This window comes from Chrysemys picta, chromosome 10, assembly GCF_011386835.1.
Source record: "Chrysemys picta bellii isolate R12L10 chromosome 10, ASM1138683v2, whole genome shotgun sequence".
NCBI classification, from domain to species: domain Eukaryota; kingdom Metazoa; phylum Chordata; order Testudines; family Emydidae; genus Chrysemys; species Chrysemys picta.
In genome coordinates this window covers 86085829-86113501 of record NC_088800.1, presented here as the reverse complement: position 1 = coordinate 86113501, position 27673 = coordinate 86085829, and the positions used below count along the sequence as shown (strand labels likewise).

Genomic DNA, 27673 nt, shown 5'->3' with positions numbered 1-27673 from the left:
GGCTTGTCACTTTTCCTTCCTTGGCAGCGTCCTTACAAATCTTAGTGTCAGCTGCTGGGCAGATTTTTCCATTTCACACGTGTCCATAAAACAGTCTGAAAACAAACCTTGAAAAAAATATTTGGGCAGTGGCAGGACAGGCAGTGCCTGGATGAACGAACTCAAAGGCCTGGTCCTGCAGACTGCGAAGCGGATGAGTAGCTTTATGCATTGACTTCACTGGACTCTGGATCAGGCCTTGCCTAAGGGGGTTGAGGGCTGGTCTTGCGGACACCGATACCATGTGCTTAGCTTTACATGTGTGCGCAATCCCAGACTACTCCCATGAGCACCGTTAAGCCCATGTGTAACTGGTTGTAGGATGGGGGACTTAGGAAGTTCTTGTGGTAGAAGGTAACTGTGTTCTTTAGCTTTTAAGCAAATCTCACTCCATGCAGAATTGTCACTCAAACATACAGAAATGTCTAAAATAAAAGCCCCTTCTCTAGGCTGCATGTAAAAAATTGCATATGGTAAAGTTACCATGGTACCTTCCTTGCCGTAAGGTAAATCACGATATTCCATGATCAACTAGGATGGGGCAGGGTATTAACATTTTAAAATACAAGAGAGACAAATTAAAAAACATTCACCATTTAAGTAATACTAACTTTGTAGCAATATATTTGACAGTTACAGTAACACACTTGCTTCAAAAAAGTCAGCTGTGATCTGCAGAAGAAACTAAGGCATCTTCTGCAATATATGCTGGAGTTATGGGAACTCTCATCATAAATTCAAACCAAATCTTCCCTGGTCGTGGCATGATGCAAAGTTCCCCGTGTACCTCCTAACTGATCTGGCACAATTTGCAGTTTTAATTTTTTAATTTTGCTTCCTCAAATACAGCTCATTGCATGCTCAAGGAGACCAAGAATACACCATGCTCCCAAGAAGCAGCAGGTCTGGCCTCCATTAAATTCAGGAATGGAACAGAGTAATCTAGGGTTGTTTGGACACTTTTCATGGCCCATGGATGAGCTAAAAACATTTGTTCCTGGTGTTTAGCAGCTTTTTTCCCTTAAATCCTTTTTAAAAAAATATTCAAAAGGCAAAGTTTGAGGTTTATAAAAGATCTACAAACCACTATTTTCTCTATAGGATTCCATATAACTCATAAGATCCCCACCTCTACTTTTCACTATACTCATGAATTAAAATTGGTATTGTTTAAAAACAAAAAAATATTGGAAACCAACCCAACTCACACACAGCGAGACAAGAATAACAATCAGTGTTTCCAAATGTACACACTTAATTCTTGAATTTGTGCCTAAATAAAAAGAAAGAATAACTAGCAAGCTGAAGGACTAGCAGTTGACCTTGTCTGGCTTTGCTCTTCCATATGGCACCTTGCTACATGCATCTTGAAATTGTTTATTAAAAACATCAGCTGGAATATTTTTGTAAAATTTAGAATTTCTAAAATGATACATATGGTCCTGGGTTACTAAGTAAAACCCTTGAAAACAGAATTTAGTTTTACTCCAAATTAAACCAGGGCATGTGGAAAATTAATTACATTGCACATCTAGATAATAGCAAAGGGTGTATACTATAAAAAAGTTACCTTTAGAAATAGCCCTCAATAGCGCCCTCTCCTAATGGGCATATTTTCAGTTGCTAAACTGTAAACTGAGCTCGCAAATGTGTGTGTTTTGGTAGAATATTAATATCCTTTACAGAGCTATTAACTTTCAACAGTGTCTGTGAAAAAAACAAGAGAAAGATTTATAAGAGTGTTGTCATAGTATATCAAAACTGCAAACTGTTCCAGATGTTTAAAAAAAATCCCACCTTTTACTTAGAAAAAACATGTGTTCTGATTTCCTAGAACGGGAATGAAATTCATTTTGTAGTGTTATGCCTGAGTAGTAGGAACAAAAATGATTCTTGTATTGAAACGCACACTTTTACAGTAGGCTAAAGAGGAAGACCGCTTCACTGAGCCAGTTTGACTGTATATACAATGCATTTAAAAATATAAATATGTCTATACGCAGACGTCTTCACACTGATCAGATTTAACTTTCAATTCTTGAACAAAAGGTGCTTCTAAGACAACTTCACAGTCATTGCAAGCTGCAGCACAACAGTTTAAAATAACAACCATGCTTAGCATTCCAAGGAAACAATTTTTGAATAATTAAAAGTTTACCAGAAACTCAGTATCTGATTTTAAAAATTACAAAGACTGTAGCAATTTGGTATTTAGAGACAATATTCAGACCTGTTTAAAAATTCTATTGGTTATCATTATTGGTAGTGTCTAGAAGTATTACCTCTTGCTGTTACCTCACAAACTAAATATTTCCAGATGTAGGAACCACGCTAGCAAGTGACACATACATATAAAGGCCTCCTAAAATAAGTTATGTCCACATTTCGAATGAGGGTATGTACACATGTATGCACCGTTAATCCCGGAAGACTAGTGTTGATATTTACAAGGTGATCTGAAGGTTTGGATTGCAAGCACAGGAGGTGGCATTTGCATCTTGTCTAAACATTAATAACAAATTCTGGATTAGTATAGGAGAATCCAGCAAACTCAGTCTGATCCAAGTTCATGATGAAGAGTTTGTCAGTAGGTGTGAGTTCCACAGGCTGCCTGGTGAACTCTTTGTCGAAGTTGGAAGTGTCTCGTTTGTCTTTCTGTCAAATGGAAAGCACAAAATTAAACACAATCAAAAGGGAGTGAAAAATACAAGAGAAATCCCAGCAAGGTGGATGTCTGTAATACCGTATGCGTGTTCAGAGCGATCGATGCTGCCCATTCTTTAGGATTTGTACATGGTATGTATACATATATTCTGAAATTGTTTGGGTTTTTAAGAAAATTACACGTTAGATTAGGTACACTACATTCAAATACTCAGCAGTAGCCTTTATACACATAAATGCAATTGGGTACAGTGTGCAAAAACAGGAAAGCATTTATCTAACACTTCAAAATACCCAACAAAAGTTATACAGTGACATGATGACAGCACAGTACGGTACAGAAGGGACATGGCATTCAAATGGAAAATTCTCCCGTCACCCACCAATCCAGCAGCTTTAAAAAAGAAAACTAACAGAACAGCTTCTCAACATGCAAAACTTTCACTGGAAACACGGATTCGTTATCTACAGTAAGAGTGTCCCGGAGAAAGCAACAAGCCACAATATTGGAATTAAGCAATTTACTATGATTTCAGCCTACACACAAAACTAATCAGCCATAAAAGTTTGGTGGTAGCAGATAATTTCCCCCCCTTTTTTTCTGTTAGTAGTCTGACATTTGTAGTTGAGCTGCTGTATCATCCTGATTTCCACATTGTTTTATCTATTTAATTTGAGATGAGTATGTGATTTTCTCCCGGGTCACATATAAAATATACAGTGGGTCCAAAAACCTGGTGTAAAAATAAAATTACACAGATGCAACCTTTTCTAAATCCAGATCATCACAGAAATATAGACTGTACAGCTAGACTAAAGCAAAAAGAAGTATTGTCTCAGTTAGGCTGACATTCTATTAGCATGCAAGACCCAATTCATTAAACAAAAAGAGCTATGCAGTTTTTAATACTCATTTATGTCATGGATCTTGCCGGTGCAAACTAAGATACATGCTGGCTGTAATGCATTAAAAAAGCTTGGCTGGTGTATGAACCCAGTAGCAGCAAAAACACAATAGAAGCACCAGAAATACCTCATCAGTAAAGAAATATCCAGAGGCGAACTTGTATTGTTACTAAAGATGGCAGATGTTGCAGAGTGTAAGTAACAGTATAGTTCCGATGCGGAGGAAACCTACGAGAATTCTGTGTGATGACTGAAACAGGATGCAGACAGGTGACCTACCACAGCTATTCCATGCAACAGAGTAATAATACCTAGGTCTTACATAGCACTTTTCATCAGTATAAAAATATGTGATTAAGGGAATGGGGGCATTTAATCATTCACCGAGCTCACCCGGGTGTGGGTAAGGTGCTCATCACATGGTGTCTAAGCAAAGAGGATCAGTAAGTGCTAGATCCTACCAGTAAGCTCCAACTTTAGTTCAGGGCCCTGATTTCCAGCTGTCCCAGGCCATCATATCAGTTGACGCGGGCATGTGTGTGTTACCCAGTGTGCACTACCTCCCCTTCAGACAGACACTGGGAGACTCAGCCCAGGGTGAGGTTTGCAGTAGCCCAGTGTCTACTCCTATAGGATAGGGTTACCATACGTCCGGATTTTCCCGGACATGTCCGGCTTTTGGGGGCTCAAATCCCCGTCCGGGGGGAAATCCCCAAAAGCCGGGCATGTCCGGGAAAATCGGGAGGTCAGCCGGGCCGGCGGGGAGCCGGGCCGGCGGGGCCCGCGGGGAGCCGGGCCGGCGGGGAGCCGGGCCGGCGGGGCCCGCGGGGAGCCGGGTCCGCCGGGAGCCGGGCCGGCGGGGAGCCGGGCCCGCGGGGAGCCGGGGCGTGCGCCGGGCCGCCGGGGGCCGGCAGTGCTGGGTGGGCCGGGGGTGGTCGGCCGGGGCCGGCACCCCAGGGCCCGAGCTGACCCAGGCTGGAGACGCCGGGGGGGGCCAGCCTGGGCCGCGCCTCCTCCCCCCACACCCCCCTTACCTGCTTCAGGCTTCCCGCGAATCAAATATTCGCGGGAAGCAGGGGAGGGGGCGGAGACTTTGGGGAGGGGGCGGGGGTGTGGGCGGGGGTGTGGGCGGGGCCGTGGAGTGTCCTCCATTTGGAGGCACAAAATATGGTAACCCTACTATAGGAGCAGGAGCCTACACAGTGGAAGGAGGGCCCGGCATAGACCCATTGCAGTGAAGAGTGCGGGGGCTGGGATACAAGCTAGATCTGATGTGGCAGGAGCCCTGGCGATGCATATTGGGGCTTGGGAGGCTCTGCTGGAGAGAGACATACCCTTCGTTCCCCCCAAATTCAATGGACTCCCTTCCCTGCTGTGCTAGGCTGAGAGTTAGTTTAGCAGCACCCAGAGGGCTCTGGGTGGAGGCAGGTGTCATTGCGGGTAACTGTGCGTCTTGTGGATCCTGTCGGTCACTTTGTATTTTTGAAAGCCGAGAACTGGCCTTCCAAGGTCCCGTTTTAGATGGGGGCTCCCTGTTTGAATAGACGTCTGCGGTGCCCACGCTTTCCGTTCGAGCACGCTGCCTTTGTGCAGCTCTGGTTTATTATCCTGTCAGCTAGTGCCAAAGGGGTAGCCAATGCTTTGCACAGTGCTCCTCCGGGGCTGCAATTCCACGGCTAGGGAAGCAGAACCTCATTCACACATTGGAGAAGCCGAGTCACTTTGTGATTGAATACCTCACGCTCCGACAGCTCCCTGGCCTGAATGAAAATGCACTGACCTGGCAGTGCCCTGAAGACTCCGCTCTCAGCCAGGCATGGCCGTTCACCTTCAGATTGTCTTTACTGATGAAGTATCAGGAAGGCTTTATATTGCATCTTGGCAACACGCTTTAGTTCTGCTGGGCTCAGAGGCGATGAAGTCTAAAGGAGGCCCCTGGCCAGCGTGTGAACCAGACAGCAGTCCGCCCCCACAATCCCTTCTCAGAGACCAGCGGCCCCGACACAGGGTTTGCGGCGTTTCCAGAGGAAGCCTCTCGCTGCTGCTTAGGACAGGAGCGCCACATCACAATCACACTCACCAGCCACTTGCACGTGAGTCAGCCCAGAGCAATCGCTCCGGTCAGAGCGGGTGGGGGCCAGGGTGTTGTGGAAAACACCTGCCCCTCAGTCGGCCCTGTGCCTGAACTCAGCCGGCTCTTTTACTTCAGGTCGTCACGGACACATCCAGCTAGTCCCTTATTGGGAAGGTACCGTTTTCTCCTAGGATATTAATCGCCGACAATGCTGGCGACCGTGATGCGGCTGGCTTAGGAGGAGGTTCTGTCGGTCACCTCAGCCTGCGACAAGGAAGTGCTCAGCGCCTGATGTCACCAAGGGCGCAGCAGACGGATGGCCAGAAGAGACCAGCCCGTCCATGGGGCATTCCCTCCAACTGACCAGGCTCTGTACAAGACGCTGCTCCCTGGAGCTGGGTTGCCCCAGGGAGGCCTAGACCGTTTCAAGGGGAGACAGCAGCCTCCGCCCTCAAAAAGGCGTGGGGGAGAACGAGATGAGGTTAAAAGCCCCAAAGAGGAGGGAGGGGACACAAGGGGCGAATGCGGCATGGACTAAGAGGCCAGTGGGGCTTGCGGGTGGGGGAAGTTGGAGAGAGAAACTGAGATGGAGGCAAAAGATCAGGGCTCACATGGAGAAGACAGTGACCGTGTGCTTGGTTGCCACTCAAAGCAAGCAGATGCCCTGGTCCTTCCCCCACCCTTGAAGTGACCAGATGCCCTGTCTCACTGACCTGTGTCTGCCCACCCCAAAGCCTGGCTTGCTACATTTGCCTTTGGTCAGCTGAGAGAAGCAAGGGAGGGGGGTAATTGCTTCCCCCCTCACCTCACTCCCACCCCTGCCCAGGAAAGGTGAGGAGGGGGTGCAGGGCAAGGCATGGATAATGGGGGGGGGGGGAGACTGAGCAGGAGCCAGTTTGAGATGCAGGGATTCTGTCTGACAAAGAGGAGATGTGAATGCACCTGGGAGCCGAGCGGGGCGTTCCCCACCCCAGGGCATGGCCAGAAGGACCCTGTTCCTCTCGTGCTGATGAGCCAGGCTCCACATCCGCTTGATGAGCGACGGGTGGCCCAAGGGGCCAGACCCTGCACTCCTCGTCAGTGAAACTGGAAAGGCGAAAGGGTCCAATGGGGGTAACTGCTAGGGATGCCAACCCTCCAGGGTTGTCCGGGAGTCTCCAGGAATTAAAGATTAATCCAGGAACACGTCCTATCAAAATTGGCAACTCTAGTAACTGCCCAGACTGGCACAGCTCTGCTGTCTTAGATCTCCACGTGCAGAGGGAAGGGCTGGGAGCAGCGACTTTACTGACAGGTTCCAAAAGGCCATATGGAAAGACGCACAGGGGCCCTCCCAGGCTACAAAAGCACAGCATGGAGGGATATCTGTAAAGTGAAACAACGGCATGTGTAGGCGAAAAACTCGCTGCAAGTGCCCATTCAAGGGGGTCAGGAACGTTGGTTGATTGATAGCAGAGAAGTGCTGATAAAGCTGGAGCACGACTGTCTCCATCCCTTGGAGCCGTCTCTCCTGTACGGATCTCACCAGCTAGGATATTTTACAGCAGCTTTCCCTTCACCCCTGGCACTTTTCCGCTGGCTTGGGAGAGAAATCCATAGAGAGAATCCCCAGCTGGTGAGAGCAGCAAAGTGGTTTCTGCTTTAGTGATGAGCAAAACTATTATAACTTCTTTCTTCTCACTGTGAATTTCTCTCTAAAGATGTGTGTGCGCACGCACACGCTAGTTAGGCCTCTGCCGAGGAAGGAAGTTACTTGTTTGTGGAGGGAGCAGGGAAAAGGATACAGGGGGGTACAAGTGGGAGGTAGTGGAATGAATTAGGAAAGGGAAATTGAGGCTGTCTCGGGAAAAGCTTCCTGACAGTGGGATGCAGAAGGCTGTGGAATCACCTGGCTAAGGGAGGGCAGGGATGCGTAAAACTTGGCTAGCCAGACCAAGGGGGACCAAATCCTGCCTCGACCTCTGGGAGATGTGCTGGGTGGCAGGTTTTTTTGCATTTCTGATTGTGCGTAGGAGACGTTGTACATCTCAAGGGTGAAGCGGGAGCTGTCGGATGCAAATCTGTCCAGCTTCACTTTGAATTCTGGTGAAGGAGGGGCCTGTTTAGCCTCCCGCAGGTATTCAAATGTGAATTTCTAATGCTCAGGCTGTTTCTGTACTCCACTGCTGCTGGGACTGTACATTCCACATGCAGAGTCTTGCACAGAGGCCTGTTTATATGTGGGCAACTTCCTCCTAAAAGAAAATCACTCCCCCAGCTGTGTCTCCCTGAATATTAGAGGGGCAGTCACAATTTCTTCAGCAGTCATTTCCAGTGCCTGTCCATGCCCCTTTCTTATAGACTGGAAGAGTTCCACACTGAACAGCATCTCCTGTGATGTGGGCTGGAACAGAGGAAGGGGGCTAGCAGGTAGCCCCTGCTGCGTTTGGTACTTTATTTGGCACCCTGAGCATAATCCTACAGAGCTCAAAGGCTCCTATAATGCAGCAGAAGCAGAATTCCAGAGGAAGCAAAGGAATTTTGTATGCATTTGGGAGAATGAGATTAGCAGATGCCTGTGATCTCTCTCTAGCTAAAAACCTACCAATTGCTTTGAACAACGGCTCCCTTGAGAGTTCACACATGCAGTAATGAGTCACCGGCTCACCATGCACTGTCTGATAGAGATAGTTTCGCTTAAAATTTCTGGAAGCTTCAAAGCCTCATCCTGTAATCATTACTTACTGTTAAAGTCATTTAAAGAGCTAACCCAGAGGGTGTCAAGGATGATGGGGTTTCTTGAGCTCGCACTAGAGAAAGAATGAATTTTACCTGGATTTCAGAACAAGAAAGCCCCCTCTTCAATCAGCAGTTGAGATCTTGGATCTTACTCCTTCTCATAAGAACAAGGGTCACCAAACAAAATTAATCGCAGCAGGTTTAAAACAAACAAAAGGAAGTATTTCTTCACACAACGCACAGTCAACCTGTGGAACTCTTGGCCTTCACAACATCCTCTGGCAAAGACTGTAACAGGGTGCAAAAAGGAACTAGATAAGTTCATGGAGGATAGGTCCATCAATGGCTATTAGCCAGGATGGGCAGGGATGGTGTCCCCCCTAGCCTCTCTTTGCCAGAAGCTGGGAATGAGCGACAGGGGATGGATCACTTGATGATTCCCTGTTCTGTTCATCCCCTCTGGGGTACCTGGCATTGGCCACTGTCAGAAGACAGGATACTGGGCTGGATGGACTATTGGTCTGATCCAGTCTGGCTGTTCTAACGAGGGGGGGAGGAGGGGCACAGTTTTATACATACCGCAGAGATTGGTGGTGGTGCCACCGAAGGATGCCAGTTGATAGCTTCATGCATTGTCTTGAAGGACACGCACTCTACAGGAGTGAAAGGGGTAATTCAGCTCAGACCTATGGCCACACCCTGGGCAGTGACACTGTGGGTGGAGGAGACGGTATTGTGATGTGGGCTACTGCCTGCTGTGGCCTTAGAGCAGACCTGGAAACTTGGGGGTATCCCAGGTTGGACTCAAACACGGTCAGCAATCAGAGATGATGTGCATGTAACATTCCGATTCCCAAAGCCACTCCATCCCCACTGAGACTCAGTCTCATGGTTTCTGGCATCTCAGAGTGCAGGACTGTGTTGAAATTCATCATTCACAAATAAATGCAGGGGTTTTTTTTTTGACATTGTTTCTTATTTTTTATTTTATAATCAGTATTGGAAAAAGATTGGCACATTACAGCTCAAAGCAGCTTGATTCAAAGTGACAGCCCACAAACATCTGGCAGAATGGTACAAAAGGAAGTGATACGATTGTCATTGTTTCATGAGAAACATCTTTCCTGAAGCTTTCCCCCCCCCCTCTTTTTTTTGGATTCTAGGAACACAAACTTAGACTATTTAAATATCCAGCAACATTCTTTAAGGTAGGAATATTAGTGAAAACAAAATTCTTTACAGGCTTCATCAGATTTCACAATACTGCTAGACTTTAAATATCAGCTCATTTTCATTAATACCATTTTTGACACATTTAAAGCGCATGTAACAAACTGAATTAATCATTTTGGCATTTGAAAAAACCCAAAGGAAAAAAAGGTTTGATATGAAATAATGAAAAAAAACCATGTCATGTATGGTGTTTACTAGGGTGACCATAGATTTGAAAGCATTTACAAGGGTTCTTTCAAACTTTGCTTTTATAGCTGGATGATACACTTTCTTTTAATAAAAAAAGCTACTAAGAAACTGCACAATCAGGAGAAATCTGTGTGAGCAATAGATTTGGTTTCCCCAGTTATTTATTACTGCTATCAGGGAGTGCTGTGTCTGATGAAAAATTAAAAAAAAAGGGCAAGAGATTTTTGCAGTGTTTTTAAATAAACAAGGACTCAGGGTTGCATGTCAGACAAGAAGTCCCATGTCCAATCTCTTGACAAACTATTTGCTTTTGGGGGGTGGGGAGGTGGGAAAGAGACTCAAAATTAATTAGAAGCCTGCAAAGTTCAGTGTTCCACACTTAATTCCCAGGTAAAGTTTTAATGAAAACCACTTGCTTTGCCACTAACAGACTGAAATGACAGCAGCTATTTTCATGTGATTACATTAAAGGGCTAGATAAGTGAAAGAACAGGAAAGCAAGGCAAATACTTAGATTTCTCCCAATTGTCATGGCCTGTAATTGGAGAGCTGTTAGACACCCCATTTAATGATCTGTCGGTCAATGTACTGATATCATTAGCTAGGAGTAAAATTTGATTAAAAAACATAATTAAATTGCAGTACTTTTCACACAACAGTTGTCATTCAGAGAGGTCCCAAATTATGTGAAGACACTTCTGGCTTTGAAACATGGTCACTCTAGTATCGTTACAAAAGAAAAACCATGAATGCAACTTTTGCAATGAAGAATGTCACCACAACAGCTGTTGGGACTGGGTGATAAAGATGCAGGAATGAGATCTACACAGCTACTTAGCTCTTGACTTCAGGTTTTAAAAATTCAGAGTTAACAAAGGAAAATCCTTCGAATTCTGATTGGTCAATGTTCCTGATGACTTCCTGGTCAGGTGGAGTTAAGACGGGTGGATGGCGAGTGAAAAATCGGTCGAAGTTTTCCGCATTCCGTCCACACTATGAGAGGGAAAAAAAGAACTCGTGGTGGGTGGAGAAAACAAAACAAACTGGATGCGGTCTGCAGCAATCCCCTCCCATTCACACCTTGCAGAGCAGATTATTTCAATGAGGAAAATGAGAGAAAAGAAAAGAAGATGCAAAATACTTATGAGTTTTGTTAATTGCAAGGCTATGTTTTCTCATGGAGTAGCCAGAGACTGATAAACTATCAGGCTGTAGCGTGGCTAGTAATTGCAGGAGCGGAATGAGATGGCAGTGCAATTACTTGCTGAGCTTTCCCCGGTCGCATGCAGTCATACTGTACCTGTTTGAGCTGTGCTGCTGACTTCCGTTATTAAAGAGCACCAGTGTTCTACCAATACACACCTCATCCTTCCCCTCCATCGCCTGGGAACTAGAAGGTTTTGTCATGAACCAACCGTTGAGATAGTTCCACTTGTCCACGTTTAAGCAGCGACACCACAGCTTCTGCAGATCTCACACTAGGTAACCCCTACGGGCTGAATGCCTAGCACAGACAAGGCCATTGTGCCACTGGAGAGATTTACAGTGTCGTCCCCCCACCCCCACCCCAGCACACCTGTCAGACACCTCATGCTCCCACACACATGCCAAATGCTGCTTGGATTAGACTTTCTTCCAGCAAAACTAACCCGTGTCAGCACCGCATGCAAAGAGATCACTGGCGTAACAGTCCTTGCGTCCCACACTGCACCGCCCACTCCTGCATCGAGGTCTGGGAAACGGTGCAGGTACTGCAAGTGGGCATCTCTTAGAGAGAAATGCTTTGGAAAATGCATAGCACGAGGGAAAGGTGTGCTGCCTTATGACCCACAGGGAAACTGCTCCGTTGAATTGATCTGGAGGGATGGGGAGAAGGTCCCATTTATAATACAGCTGCCAAAAGTATTTCAGGCCTCCTCTAGGAGAGTGGGGAAGGGTCACCTTGAGAGAAGTGCACCCACTCCCCACCCTGGGGTGCATAGGCTCCTCCTTTCTCCAGGACAACAAACAGCTCTTGGGCGTTGTCACATGAGCAGGCATCCTAGGGAGGCTTGGTCTAGTGGTCCCAACCCAGGGCTGGGAGGCAGGAAGTCACAAGTGTTAATCCTGGTTGTTACACTGACCCCCCCCGTGTGACCTCAGAAAAATGATACTCTCTGACTCTGCTTCCTTGCCTGTGAAATAGGATAATATTCACATGGGGGGAGTGAGTGAGAGGAGGGGGCTTAGTAAATAAGACACTATTAATCTCCAGCACTCTTGGCTCACTAGGCGCTAAGTACTTCATCCTGCCTCTCCAGATGCCATGAGTCCTGAGAGCCCATGCAAGCAGGTGTGTTACCAGGGGGAGGAAAGACCATGAAAGGAAAGGGTACAGGGTTAAAAACTAAACCCAGACCATCTCCTCCAGTGCTCAAAGTACGTGCCCTCTCTGACAAAGGGGCTGTATTCCCCGGATGGGCTGTCCTGGGCTGGCCACTAGACACCACCATACACTGAGCTACACACAGCTTCACCTTCACTTTCCTTTAAAAAGTTTGCATTTGTTAAGTACTCCCTGGTGTTTCCACAGGACGGGTCCTCTTCCAAACGCTCTACATTCTCCTTAATCCCCTTACTCCCCGTGGTGCATGAGGTAGAGAAATAAAGATACTCTCCATTTCACAAATGGAGAAACTGAGTCAGAGAGGATAAGAGACCTATCCAAGGCCACAAGGGAATCCATGTCAGAGCCAGGATTAGAACCCAAGAGGTTGCAGGTTTCTCATCTTGCGCAGAAATGCGCCACTGAGGTTCACTGAGGTGACACTATAAAATAGCCAGCATGATGGTCCTCTAAACAGTAATTCTAGGGGCCAGAACCTCATTTGATGTCAGCTGACACCAGCTGAGAATTCAACCATAGGGGCTTTACATTTTCTGTATGGAACAAAGGGTTGGTTTGGGATGGGAGTGAGAGAAACCGCATCCGAAGAAGTGGGCTGTAGTCCACGAAAGCTTATGCTCTAATAAATTTGTTAGTCTCTAAGGTGCCACAAGTACTCCTGTTCTTTTTGCGGATACAGACTAACACGGCTGCTACTCTGAAACCTGTCACTTCACTTTGAATGTAAAAGAAAGTATGTAAAGAACTCCTGTAACCTTGGATACTGCTACAGAGAACTGTTAGATGGGTACTAGGTTATAACAGAAGCTCATAAGACTTATCATTGGTCTATTATTAGGAAGTGACACAGTTACAAACTGCTTGACTATACCTACCACATGCATATCACATCCTATATGAACTGGAATGAATGGCTTTACTTTAATGGTTAGTGAGCTGTATTTCTTATCCCTCAAGTACGACACTCCTGGCTCTATTCCCTCTGGCCCTGGAGGTGCAGGAGCCAGGACCTATCTGCCTCCTTATCTCTCCTCCCCAATACACATCTCAAAAGAGCACATATGCTTTACATGCTGGAACTTCCCCAAATGAACTATCATTTGCTAAGAAAACAGATTTGCATTTTTAATAAACGTAACGTCGGTCTAAAAATATTAAACAGTAAAGACAATACCTGTGAACTGTTCAAAATTCTCCACTTTTGTTCACCGACGAGGTTAAAAAAAAAAGACAAAGCTAACATCAGCCCGCTCGCTAATACGCAGCCCCTTTGGCATATTTTATGTTCTTACAGCCACCAGGTAAGCCATAATTATTCCTAAAACCATTGGACAGTTCAGTGAATAATGTTAAATGCTAGCCACATAAGAGGAAGTTAAATGCTAGCCACAGCCACGCAAAGCCTGTTTGCTCATCTTCAGAATGTATTCTTCAGCCATAACGTATCCCTTTCCCATTGTGCAGATCAATGTCTCAGTTCAGCCAATCACTTAAGCTCCTGCTTAAACTTAAACATGAGTTTAAGCTCATCCTATTCCGCAAAGCACTGAAGCATCTGATTCATAGATTTTAAAACCAGAATAGACCACTACAATGCTCTTTATACAGATAAACTGGGTAATTTCTCCGCCCCCACAGACCAATTCCCAGCCTCTGTTTTGATGTCCTCACACTCTTCCCTCCCCAAATTCCTCTCAGCAGAGAGAAATCGATTCTATGGGTCCCATGATGCAATGCATCTTAGGGAACAAAGGGCCGAGAACACCAGAAGGGAACCCTCCATTCGCAGGGTAAGCGGCTGCTTTTTACTGAAGCAGAAAACACTGAACTTCTGTTTGCTCTCTTGGCCTCCCTCCACAATCAAATCATCTCCCAAGTTGGTTCAATAAGACTGCTTCCAACCTGTCACCTCTGCTAAGACTCAGAACAATTTTAAAAGGCGGCCAAGCTATAGACTTTGGAAAGAGAAGGTTGCAACAAAAGCCCTGATGGCACCTTAGCTTAGTGGCACTACTGGGGGCTGTTAAGAGGATGCTCCTTATTTCCAAATGATTCAGGAAGCAGAAGATAACCTAAAGACACATGCCCTCCCTAACTCGGCATGACAGCTGGAGAGGTCATAGATGTCTAGAAATTAAGACGAAACAGCCTGAGTGTCTCATGCTGATCTGACAACCCACAAAATATAAAATTTGAACGATATCCATCAAGACTTCCAGTTTCTTTGGCAAGAGCTGGTAGCTATCCCAAGCCATGCAATGAAACACCAGATCTGGACTCTTACAAAAGATATTTTAGATGTTGGACACACTGGTGTCAGCAGAGAAAATATTTTCCTTTCCGCTAGCTGGCTGCCTGAAAGCCATCAGATTAGCATCAACAATAGAAAATAAATTCGCAAAAATGAAGTTGCCAGTTGCACAAACCCTGGAGGCTCAAGAGAATGTGGAGATATGGGCTTTTCTAGGCCACGTTGTCACTAGCTTTTCCCCTTAGCAACAAGATAAAACTAACTATTGGGAAAGGAACTGAAAAAGGTTATCAAAATCGTAACATACAGCGTAGCAAGAGCTACCTGCTGATAAACAGCTCACTTGCAGATTCCATCCACTCCCATATATATTTAAAGCTTTGCAAATATACCTGTCACTGGCCATTAGCTTCACAAGTTCTTGGTGGAGAGACGTTCGGTAGCTCGTTTGAAACATTTGGGGGCACGAGGCCTGAACTTGCTTTGAAGGGATGAGCTGCATGTTTTTTTAAACACTTAGTATCAATTACTTTAGGGTTAATTGGGCGAGGTTTTAATGTTTGTGAAGTTCTTTCAGATCCTGGGATGAAAAGTTCTACAGGAAAACAAAGTATTATTTTAATGTTTAGCTACAGAAACCTGCATCAACAAGGCATGACTCCTGCCATAATATCAGAAAGGCCTTTACAGTAAGAATATTTGAAAAGTTGCTCAGACATTATGAATTTGTTTTCCAGATTTGTGAATAGGTGATTTTGTTCCTGAAGTTTGTAAAAATGCAAGGAAATTGCCTGGCTAATAGGTCAAAGTCACATAACTACAATTTCGGGGGAAAGAGATGGAGTTTGTGTCATGGCAAAATAAATGCCCTAACCAAAAGAGAGTTGGAAAATACCCAATGTGAACTGCATGCCATCCAAAACGCAAAGGTTGAGGGCTATAACCGGGGATCCGTGTTGTGCTGTTAAGATAGTGATTGTTGAAACGACCTTGAAGAGATGCTTGCTGCATATTTTAGATCAGAGCCATGCCTCCAGGGTTCGTGTTCTTCATGGATCCTAATTCAACTTTCATCCTTGTATGAATGAGATGTGACAATTGCTCCTTCTTTCTTTAAAGGTTACAGAGACATTTATCAGCAAACCAGCTATCCCAACCCCCAGTACCTTAGAGCCTTATGCACCATATCCTGCCATTTCACTAATTAATACAGCAGGCAGCTGTGCATGGTAATGCGAACAACAGGCCAATTCCTTTCCAAACAGATTGACAAGTAAGATTTGAACAGGTTTTTCTTTTGAAGGATGATCTAGCCATATTCCATTGGATAAATAATACGGAGAAGAATTCACATCGCTGTCGGCTGTAACAGATGCTCTTTAAATCGGCATCGAGTTTTACTGCTTCCAAAACTGAGCTCCTCTTTAAGAGGAGGAAGACATCCCATAGTAATTTTTAGATTTAACAAAAACCACCTGGGGAAAGCAATCCACCCCAGTTTAGTACTCTCTGAACAAACAAGCAGCACTCCATCCTGAACTGAGATAGTGGGAATCTATTTTACACTAATCCTCAAAGTATCCTGTCTAATATTTATAGCCACTGCAGAATGGCTTTTTTGTTTTTTTTTTAACAGCTGCAGAAATAAAACTGTCAGTTTAGAAAATAGCCTTTTTGTTTTACCAATATCTCGCTTGATTTCCAATAGAGACAACAAAGACATAATCAAATATTTCCCCATTGATCCTGGGAATGCAATGAAAAACCACACAACTGACTCTGGCTATTTTCACTGTTATGACAAACATCTTCCCCTATTCCTGAAGTTCAGCTCAGGTGGTGCGTTGGACACACCCTCCAACTCTCATTGTTACAGCTTGTGAGCACCTAATCAGAATGGGGGAGATTAACCTAACTCCCACTTTTCACAAAGCAATCGCTCGGCATCTGACCTATCAGTCCTCATCTTCAAAGGAAACCTGCACCATGCATTCAGAAGACAGGCCGGGGACCTTACATTCATAACTTTGCTAGACACTAAAAATCACGGTCTTAAGAAAAACACTGGATTTATGGCTTATTTCAACAATGTGTACCCCACGAGTGCCCCTTTTTCTCCTAGAACTATAGGGGTGTTAACGGGCCAGAATGGTCCCTGAGAACCAGACATGACAAACCCGCAGAAATTGGGCTTGTTTTTGGCTTAATTGGCTTGTGAGTTGCTTGTTGGTTAGTTTTTGGCTTTAGGCTAGTTGCTTGTTTGGCTTGTAGTTTGTTGCTTTTTTTTTTTTTTGATCGGCTCCCGGCAAGCAGGGTCAAGGGGGTGAGAGAATCAATGGTGCACAGCGGGCCCACCACAGGCCCAGATTGCACGCTGGGGGGATCTAGTCACAGAGTGTTGCGGTTCTTAGGGACTGGCTTGTTTTGAAATGGGATTACCGGTAGTTGGATTTTTGGCTTATTGTGAAAGTTGGGGTGCTTATTTTCCATGTGAAAGTTGGCAACTGTGGTGCTAACTACTTATGCTAAACTATCTGTATTTAGCTGTCACACTCTATGTACCTTTCCTGGATCTGAGGAAGGGCTCTGTGCAGCTCGAAAGCTGCTCGCTCACCAACCAAAGCTGACCCAACAAAAGATATTACCTCACCCACCTTGTCTCCCATGGGCAGTGTGCCTGATTCTGCTACACTCATCCCTTCTGTGGCAAACCCTCAGCTGGTGTAAATCTCCGGTGCACGGTTGATTTCAATGGAGCTAGGACCTATTACAACAGCAGTGGATCTGCCCCATCGAGTAGTATTTTGTTCAGGGGGCACTACCACTGAAAGCACTGGGTCTGCTCCACTGGAGTCAGAGTGCTGTGAAAAGGGACCAGAGTTTTCAAGTATTTTCCTTCTAGCAAGGTTTTCTGGAATGCTAGGAGGAGAGGTTTAAAAAGAGGGCACTTCATCACCTTATAACATATTGCCTTATTCCATCACCTACACATTGACACAAATTATACAGAGTGAAAATAAAAACAGGCAGGTAATTTTTGGCCAAACTCCAAGTCCTAGTTTAACAGCTCTCTCTGCTTCAGAATCCTTTTTGCAACTGTTGCAGCGAGACAGAAAACAGGGTTAAAAAACAACCCTCCCCCCAAATTCAGTCCTCAAGAAGAGGCAAAAGATGACGACTCCTCAGCTGGCCAAGTTCTTGCACATGCTTCCATTAGCCCAACTTGGAGTGCATCTCCCTAGCTATCCTGGTCCACGCGGTGGAAAGAAAGAACTGTTTATGGGTAAGCAGGAGACGTTTAAACAAGCACTGCCCATGACCATGAAATGCACAAAGTGCTGATTGCTTTGCAATCACGCTTTGCACTTATAAAGCATCTTAGCAGAAAAATGAGCAGCTTGGGAACGAGACGGCATTCAGGGCTGCCAAGATGCTGTACTGATGGCTTTGTCTACTTAACTTCTAAAAATTATACTAAGCACAAGGATGGGTGGAAATTATGCACTGATAAAGAAGTGTTTGGATGAAACAGATTCCACTCCCCTTGTCCCCTTTTCACAGCCAGGCGAGGGAGAGACAGTCACGCAGAATTACAGAGTACACTGGTGGGCTGCTAATCCTTTGCTCACCAAAGCGGGCCTTCATCTCCCTTGCCTGGCCTTCAGAGAGGAGCACTATAGGTCTCTGGGGGGAGCAGGGTTGCTTTTTCCTAAAGGACCCCTAGCAATCACACAAACCATACAAATCTCTGCCTACTGTGAAGAGGGGCTGTTACAAACTGCTAATGGCCAGTGCCCAATTAAGGGTGGGATTTTCAAAGGAGAAGAGAGGATTGAAATGTGCCATCTCCAACCTGTGGCAAAGGCTAGAGAGAGTGACATTTTCAAAAGCCCCTAAGTGACCTAGAAGCCAAAATCTCATTTGCAAAAGTGACTCGGTCAGATTTTCAAAAGCGATTTCATTGCCTGAAGATGGAGACTGGCACCCAGTGGGACTGACTCCCATGGGAGTTAGGCACTTTTGAAATTCCCACTAGGTGCCTGTCCGAATGTTTAGGTGTATAAATACCTTTAAAAATCTGGCCGTTAGGAGCCCAATGAAGGACTAAGACTCCTAAGTAACTTTTGAAAATGGGTCTTAGGTGCGTTTGAAAATTTTACCCCCCAAAATATCTATATGCAGGGATAGACTGGGAACACTTCTGCATACTAACTGAGTAAATATTTTCAGTATGCAAAAAAACTGGTTAATAATATAGGTCCCAGTTCTGCACAGCATATACTTAATTTTAAGCACATGCTTAAGTCCCAATGACTTCAATGGGCCTTAAGCACTTGCTGAAATGTTTTGCTGAATCAGGGCTGCTAAGTCTCTTCTGTAACCAAAGAGGTTTCTTCGGAAGAGAATGAAAATATAAACCAAATCATTAAAATGAGGTCAGAGAGAATGATCTTGAGGGGGACAGAGAAGAGCTCATGGTTTTACCCTCACTGCATGTCCATTTTGTTAGGGGGGGGGAACATTTACCTTTAAAACTTTGACTAGTTGGGGATTTCTGCTGTATAGAGCTAGAAAACTCTTCTCCATTTGACTGAGCCTTAACATGCTGTAGAGTGCACACCTCCCGCAGGTACCGTATAGCCACACTGCACAGTTACATGTGCTGCCCGCTAAACCCTTAACCATCTCTGATTCGGAAATGGCTCACGGGGTCTCCTGGACTCACCTCACCACAACAGAGGTTACAGCAAGAAAAATGAGCTAGGAGCGCATAACTGACTCATTTCCTAAGTAACTGGGTCTGTAAATAGTATTTCAATATTCATTAACTCAAAATGATTCGAATAAGATCTAATTTATGCAATTAGATAATTATTAAATTAAGATTAAAAAAAAACCTCACTGACTTCCTTGTTGTCAGCACTTCTGTACTCTGCCATTTGATTTCAAGGCTTTCAGAGTGAGGAGACTTTTCAAATCACTAGGCTTTATGTAAAGTAAAGGAGTAATTAGACACCAAAAACAATAATTATCTCAATGAGAGGCAGAGCGAGTGTGTAAACACACTTCTCAGGGTAAGCGCCACCAGGCAGGGAATTGGTATGCGGAGACCAAACCTAAGAGCAACGAAGCACAGCCCCTTGTCAGAATCGCTGACTTTCTGCATACCAAAGACAAGCTGCAGCCCCCGATCTCTCTTGTTATAGTCACTGTGATAAAGGTTAATCAAGCACCAAGCAGGAACCAAACCACAAGATCTCAAGAATGTATTTTCAGCACCAAGGACAGAGCAGACCCAAGTCAGGCTGAATAATTAACTGTCCGTTTTTGTTTGTTTTAAAATTATACAATTTTCCAAGAAGTGAAGCGTGGCCATTCCGGGCAGCCAGACAAGGGGAGAGTAAACAAAGGCTTCATTTGAACCCAGCCGCCGTGTCTGCAGAGCTGTTACAGCATTAGCAAGACACTGCAAGGAGTTCTTGGGTGTTATGCAAAACTGGAGGTTAGTGCAGCTAGTCCCCAGCAAGAGTTATGTATAGACAGGTGACCATCCAGTGTGGTAAAGATGCCACCAGAGCTGAAACACAGCAGATGAGGGCCTGACCCAGCCCAGTGCCAGCTCACTCCCATTAGCTTCTTAACTGGCATCTGTATTAGAGCCCTGGCCCGCTCCGGCCTCAGCGGCCTTGTGTACAGCGCAAACCATTTTGCCGTGTTTGAGCAAAGCTGTCACCAAACGAATTAGCTGACGTGACGCTGAACTCAATGGGGTCTGCTCTGTGCTGACTCCTGAATTGTGATCAGCTGGGTGTCAGCTGACTCATGTTCAAACATGGTAACATTCTGTAGTGCAGACAAGCTCTCTGCGCATGTGCACACGTGTGTCCATATGGAGACTTATCTACAGTCTGTATTTTAAAACCTTGGCTGACAAGTTCCATGTAGTTCATTGTCTTTATATTATTTCAATGACTAATCTGAAATTAAAAAAAAAAAAAGATTTCTGTGGAAGTGAAAAAGACCATGTTAGCACATACTGCCGTTGCGTGCGCCTTTCTGCACAAGACCAAACTTACTGCCATTAAAAGCCTTCGATAGCTCAGTGGTTTGAGCATTGGCCTGCTCAACCCATGGTTGTGAGTTCAATCCTTAAGCGGGCTATTTAGGGATCTGGGGCAAAAATCTGTCTGGAGATTGGTCCTGCTTAGACCAGGGGGTTGGACTAGATACCTCCTGAGGTCCCTTCCAACCCTGGTATTCTATGATTCTCTGATTACAGGTGAACTTTTAAAAGTGATCACAAACTCTTCCTTCCCCAAGGATATTTTAAACCCAGATTTTCTGTATCCCTGTGACTGTGAATGGGCATTTTGATAACCAGACAGCACCATTTTTTAAAAAAGTGTTCCTTTCCTTTGATTTCCTTTTGGCAGATGGCATTAAAGGAATATGTATTTTTCAACACAGATGCATGGCTGTTGAAATATAAACCATCAGCAGGTACCTGAGTCATCTTAATCCTCACTAATCCAAAAATCTACTGAACCTACCTTAATACTAATCTCCCTTTCCTATCAAATGTTAAAATATTTCCTACGGCAAGCTGTTAGATGAGAAACAACAGACAATAGCTTACCATGCTCCATTCCAAGGTCCACGTTCAAAGGGAATTTTAAAGAAATAAGACATTTACAGCAGGACACAATTTGAACATTTTAAAAACAAACACATTGAGAAAGCGTTTTTGACAGAATTCAACTTTTTGCATTAAAAACAAACAAACAAACAAACAAACAAAGAAGATGCAACATGTGGCAGATACAGTAACAGGACATCTGGCTCAGGAAGGAACTGGTAAACAGCAGGAGAGAGGAAGAAGCAGGTCTGGTTAGAAAATGAGCACAGATGGGGAAAACTAGCAGTTACAAATTTCAGGAAAAATGGATCATTGCCAAATGAAAGTCCGTCTCTGAGCTTCCTGAGGACACACATTAAAATGCCTGGCATCATCCTCTCCTCTCCTCGAGTCTGCAGCCCCACATGGGTTTTCATTTTTGAACATTAACATAATTCACTCAAATATCTCCTGTCCTGAGCATGCAAATCAGGGTCTGGCTTTACAACTGACCCCGAATGATTCACCAGCTGGGATGATTTGGGGAATCTATGTACAACTTATGAATTCCGGTTTGAAGTGATGAACTCTTTGTACATCTCTCTATCAAACTGCGAACTCCATTTTGATTGGGAGGCTAGTCTGCCTTCTCTGCTGTCTTTTTCCCTCCATCCAAGGGGTGCTGACACACGGCTAGTAATGCGGGGTTGTTAAACCTTGATAGTCTTCTATTCAAATGGAAGCACCCGTGGACAAAGGCGGCAGCCAGACTAGAAAAACAGCTCACCCGGGTGGGCAGTAATCATGCAACAGAATGAGCTAGTGGGGCACTCTGAACACCCGACAAGGCTGACTGCGGGAGAGGCACCTGACAAAGGGGACTGCATCTTTATGAAAGGAGGACTCCCCCCAGCTGTTTTAAAGAGAGAGGGAGACAGGAGCAGAGGCGGAAGCAGAAAGCAAGGCTGTGCAGGAGGAGAAGGGGGAGGATCCTGGACCCGCTAGGGGACTCCCACTTCAGCCCCAAGAACAGTCCAGATTGGTGAGGAAACTGAGGCAGGGAAGAGGGTGCGAGTGTTTTATTGTTTTGTCTGGATCTGTATAGCTCTTGTGCTGTGTAAAGAGAGACAGGTTTTGGAACCCTTGTTCGGCTGCATGTTATGTGCTTCAACTCTCACACGTTCTTGGAGAAGTGAAGGGTGAACGCACAGTTGGAACTCTGGGGAAGAGCGGGCCTGAGCTACTGGGATGTTTTGGGAGGTCAGCACAGGTCCTGGCAGCAGGACAGTGAGGTTCAGCCAAGGGGAGCAGGTGGAGTTCGTGCTCAGGAAGTGTGCCATGGAGGCCAAAGAAAGATGGTGCCAGAGCCTAGCCAGACCCAGGGAAGTTCAAAAGCACATGGGTCCAGTGCATGGGACCCAAACACAGCTGCCTGGCAAGGGTCTAGCAGGGGAAGCTTTACCAGGGCTGTGACAGCAGAAAGGAAATCTCTTCCCACAGTGTATGACCCACAGCTTCCTCCCCTCTGAGCCACGGTGCACAAGGCAGCAATGGATAACCCTCGCCCAGGTGTCACCCGCTCCCTTGAGCCTCAAAATGTCCAATATGCTTGTAGTTGTGGGGAATGAGACATTTATTTCTCTGGGAATATGGTCAGAGTGCAAATCCCATAGCAGCAGATCTTGGGTCATATGTGCCTGAGTTCCTTTTCCTAGAACAGCAGAGTTTCTTCATTCCCAAACAAGACTTCAGTCAGCTGGAGTTCTTTGTAAATACAGAATAGTAATTTAAACATAATTATGTTGGAGCACAGGGTGGAAATCCCGAGTCCTTCTGGGGCTTGGTGGGGTCCACAGGATCCAGGTGGAGCTGGGAGACTCAGAACGAATGAGCACAAGGAGGAACAGAAGGATCATGATCCCAGTTCTGCAGATGCAGACAGGTGCCTCTGGTCACACGGGGGTTGTGGCAGAGTCAGGAACAGAATCCGATTTCCCAGGGACCACTCCTGTGCCCTAACTGGAGTCTTGGCAACACTGCATAAGGCAATGAGCGTGGCAAATGGGAAACCATCACGCAGCTGGGGTGGCGCTAACTTTGCCCACCAGCTGGACAATTTCTCCATTCTGAACAGTCAGACAATGGGTTTTAAAAGGGAAGAGGCTGCTAGAGAAGATTGGTGTTTAACCACAGATATGTAATGCTACATCGTCTCCTACGGGCACATGCTCCATGCATTCCATGTGCTGTTAACAGCAAATGAGTATCCTCGGAGGGAACCAGTTCTTAGAGTAAGTCAGGGGAAAAGCAGGTCTGGGCATTTCATTACAGGAAACTAGCCCCGTGGAGGAAGCAGCAGTGATGAGATCAGGATACAGGTGAAAGTATAATGAGCAAGAATAATAAAATGTTCGGACAATAAGACCTGAGAGGGAAGGGTCAGGACATGGGGCAAAACTACTAAGAAGAGCTAGGACAGCGGCACACAGATACTGCAGGGATGTTACTAATAGAGCAAAGATTTATGATCCTCCGTCTCGGAGGACAGAAAAATAAACATGGCCTTAAGCTGCAGTGAGGAAAATTGGGGCTAAACATGGGGAAAGCTTTTGAAAATGGGATGGAACAAAGGACTCTGGGATCCTCCTTTACTTGAGAGAGTCGGACCCAGATGCACATTTATCAGGATGGGGTCAGGGATAATTGAATCACTTCTGCCATAATGCCGGGGGACGGACTCGCGACCAGATGGAGCCTCCTTCCTGCTCAACCTGAGGTTACTAAACACAAAACCCCAATCCTGAGAATCAGCTTTAACTTTGGGATCACGCAGAGTGCAGGTCTCTGACCCAGGAAATGACAGACAAGTGAGGAGCAGGACACACACTCACACACAGACACACACAAAGAAGTGAGCAACTGAAGGACAAAGCTGGAGACTCCAGGAAGTAGATGGTAATAGGGCTGTTATGCCGTTAGCATCTCGACACCACATGATCGATTACTGCCATATGGTCGTTGCAGAAAGGGACAGAGGAGCAGGAGATCCGTCTCTCTCTCGTACGGATATGATCCTCATCACTGTAGTATCTGAGCCCTTCACAATCTTTAAGGTATTTATCTTCGCAGCACTCTTTTGAGGCAGGGCATTGCTATGGCCCATGTTGCACGGTGGAGAACTGAGGCAGAGAGGTCCTACAGGAACACCACGGCAGGTCCCCCGAGAGCTGGGGTAGCGCTCTAACTATTGGGCCATCCTTCCCCTCACATCAGGCACAGAACCCTATTTTGTGATTCAAAATGTCTCCTTTCTCCTCTGATTTCTGACTCTTAGGCCTCAAGCAAGGCGTTATACAGACTGAAACGCATGCTGCATTACTGGCTGCACAAATTGCCTCTCAGTGCCAGCCACATGCTGTCAAAGTACTGATTCCTCTTATCCATGGTAGCTAAATAGTCTACAGACCATTGGCATACCCACCTCTCAGAGTTTAGAGCCCACATCTAGCAATATATGCTGCACATTCCTCCCATCCCCCAGAAGTACCTATTACCTGCACCCCAGCTAGCAAAGTCCAGCAGGAAGAAATACAGAAACAATGCAAGAAACTCAGATTCTCCTCTGGCTTTCTGCTAATGCTCATACACAATTCAAGCTCCAGACGTGCTGGGCTTTACCTGGGGTAGAAGCCAGTGAGTGAATTGCTGCTTCATTACCAGTTCAGACTTAGCATATGTTCCCGAGCTAGATGTTAGGAGGCAGTTTAGAAAGAGACATTTTCAGCTTCAGAGGGAGAACAACAGGAGAGAGTGACCCAGGTGCTAACGAACTGAGAGATATTGAATCCAATAAGATCCCTGAGCCAACACACACAGGCTTTCTACCTCTGTACTCTGAAGACAAGATGAGGGGCCCCGCTAGGCAGAATGATTTATTCTCTTAGGATGGTTGCTAGACCTGTGCCAGCGTTATGGGCGTGGGATCTCCTAAATATATACAGTAAGTGTGGGATACGTTCACCGAGTGGGTAAGGAAAGTAGCATCTGCACATATGCTTGTGTATGAGCGCGGGGGGAGTGAGAGAAAGTGTGTGTGGGAGTGGGGGGGGGAGGGAGAGAGAGAGAGAGAGAGAGAGAGAGAGACTTTAATACAATCAAACTTACAGCCTTTGGCTTGAATGGAGGTTGAACCTCTTTGCGCTCGAGTTTCTCCCAGTCGATATATCGGAAGAAGGCATGCTCCTTGATGTCCCGCTCCCCTTCGGGGCCACATCCCAGGCGTTTGCCAGGGTGCTTGGTCATTAGCTGAGAGAGAGAGAGAGAGAGAGAGTAAAAGAAGAAACCGTCATTGACAAAAAGCCAAACTGCTTCAGAAAACCCCACCAATCGAACGGGCGCAAGAGGAGGCGGAGGCCACCGTTCCACCGTGACCCAGTCTGCCAGGCACAGAGGGACAAACTGGGTCACCTAGAGTCAGACCATCTCCCTCAACAGAAAACCCCACAACGGGGTCCAGAAACACAGCAAGGATTCAGAGTCTCCTCTAAATTCTTCCATGGGCGCACCCCCCACCGCCAGAACCCTGCCCCCCTCCCTCACGGAGCTGGCATCTCTGCTCATCCCCCACCCCCACACACACATTCCTCCGCACCACACCCCACTTTTTTGGCAAAAGTGGGCATTTGTCCCATTTGCTCTTGCCAACTGATCAAGTTGGCCAAGAACAAACGGGACAAATGCCCACTTTTGTCAAAAAACGTCGGGATGGCCGGTACAGGGCTTAAAAAAGGAACTGTCCTGGTCAAAACGGGATGTATTGTCAGCCAATCTTTTCACAGACCCAGTAAGAAAAGCAGAGAAGAGTAAGGGAATTCAGAGGTGCTGTGCAAACATTAATATCCTGGTGGTATTGTTTGGGTTGTGTCCTGAGATAAGATGCAGATACCAGAGGTTTATACAATGTCGACAAGCAGGGAGAATATGAACATAATTCCTGCAACAAAGGACTGCTTCATTAGAAGCAGGGCAGTTAAAACAAACCAGTTCCAAGAGCACAACCAGTTTGCAGCAAATCTTGTTCTACAGCACAGGGACATGGGTTTGCCAAAGGACACCACCACTTCCCGCTTGTCACTAGCTGTGACTTATGCAGCTGTTCACACTAGTAGGCTCAGTGCAGGAACCACAGGGTGCAATCTGTGACCAGCTGTGGAGGTCCGACTAGATGATCACAATGGACTCTTCTGCCTTTCAAATCTATGAACCTTGGAACTGCTTGGAAAAGGTAAAGGAATAAATTTAAATTAAATTAATGGAGATAGCCTATCTCCTAGAACTGGAAGGGACCAAGGTCATTGAGTCCAGCACCCTGTCTTCACTAGCAAGACCAAGTACTGATTTTGCCCCAGATCCCTAAGTGGCCCCCTCAAGGATTGATCCCTAAGTGGCCCCCTCAAGGATTGAACTCACAACCCTGGGTTTAGTAGGCCAATGCTCAAACCACTGAGCTATCCCTCCTCCAACACTCAGGAAGTGGGAGGAAGACAGGCCTAGTCCTATGCCTTCCAACCTGTCTGTCCCCCCCCCATGATACATATGCATAATTCCCCCTCACGTCATAGGGAGAACGTTCACTTCAGCAGCTGACAAACCTCCACTGCCCCTTCTACTTCCTTGGACAGAGATTCAAATTCTCTCTCTCTGGGTCACGCTGCCGATTTCCAGGGCGGGTCAGACAAAGAACAGTTCTCAACCTGCTACAGGCCAAATCTGGGAGGCAAGGTATGACAAAGACCCAAACTGGCAGGAGCTGGGAATGGACAACAGGGAATGGATCACTTGATGATTCCCTGTTCTGTTCATTCCCTCTGGGGCACCTGGCACTGGCCACTGTCGGAAGACAGGACACTGGGCTAGGTTGACCTTTGGTTTGCCCCAGTCTGGCCGTTCTTAGGGTCTTATGTTTAAAGGCCCAAAGTAAAGGGGACACACAACACCGCTCACGCAGGAAACAGCTGCTTCCTTTAGTGTCAAGGCCTCTCTTTCTAGAGCTTCTGATTCATGGCTCTATTTCGGATGTGGTGTCTCCTCATTTTTTATTTACCTGTGTGGAATGTGGTAACGTTGGGACTAAAATGAGTGACAGCCCTCAAAACTAGGAGCGGTTGAGAGGTGTGCACACAACTCACAATGCTGTTTGGGTGAAAGCAGGATTTAAGTGATTCTGGAACCTGGACCTGGCCTCTCTGTCGGGGTGAATTTCACGCTCTGCAGAAAGTCCATCCCAGCAACGTAACAGAGCTTGTGTCTCCAAGTAGGCACACACAAATTCTGGAAGTTGCAAATGTTTTGACATAAGTCAACCATGATTGCACATAAACATGCTTAGGGAGACTGATCTTAAAAAAAATGTTCCACGCAGACCTAGTGGCAAAGAAAAGCCTCCCCCCCCCCCACCCCGCAAATAAATAAATAAACAAACCAACCAGAAATACAAATGTGAAGTGAAGTAAAAAGGTTGGAGCCAACAACCACCCTGGTGGCCAGTGGCAGTGCATTCATTACCCAGACAGCTGGGAAACCAGCCCAGGTTAACCC

At 46.0% G+C, this 27673-nt stretch overlaps 1 protein-coding gene across 4 annotated transcripts in view; it reads right to left on the bottom strand.

The window, feature by feature from the left end:
* Positions 1 to 620: 620 nt before the first annotated feature.
* Positions 621 to 27673, bottom strand: part of PRKCB (protein kinase C beta) — a 235275-nt gene continuing 208222 nt past the window's right edge. For 2 of the 4 annotated variants that reach the window (XM_005288918.3, XM_065560303.1), the window contains 2 exons: positions 25241 to 25381; positions 621 to 2694 (listed from right to left, as the gene is read on the bottom strand). In XM_005288918.3, the coding sequence (XP_005288975.1) occupies positions 2542 to 2694; positions 25241 to 25381 (294 nt within the window). In that variant the 3' untranslated portion in view covers positions 621 to 2541. Of the gene's footprint in view, positions 2695 to 9355; positions 10817 to 25240; positions 25382 to 27673 lie in introns of those variants that run through there. The other 2 variants (XM_005288917.4, XM_005288920.5) reach the window with 1 other exon arrangement.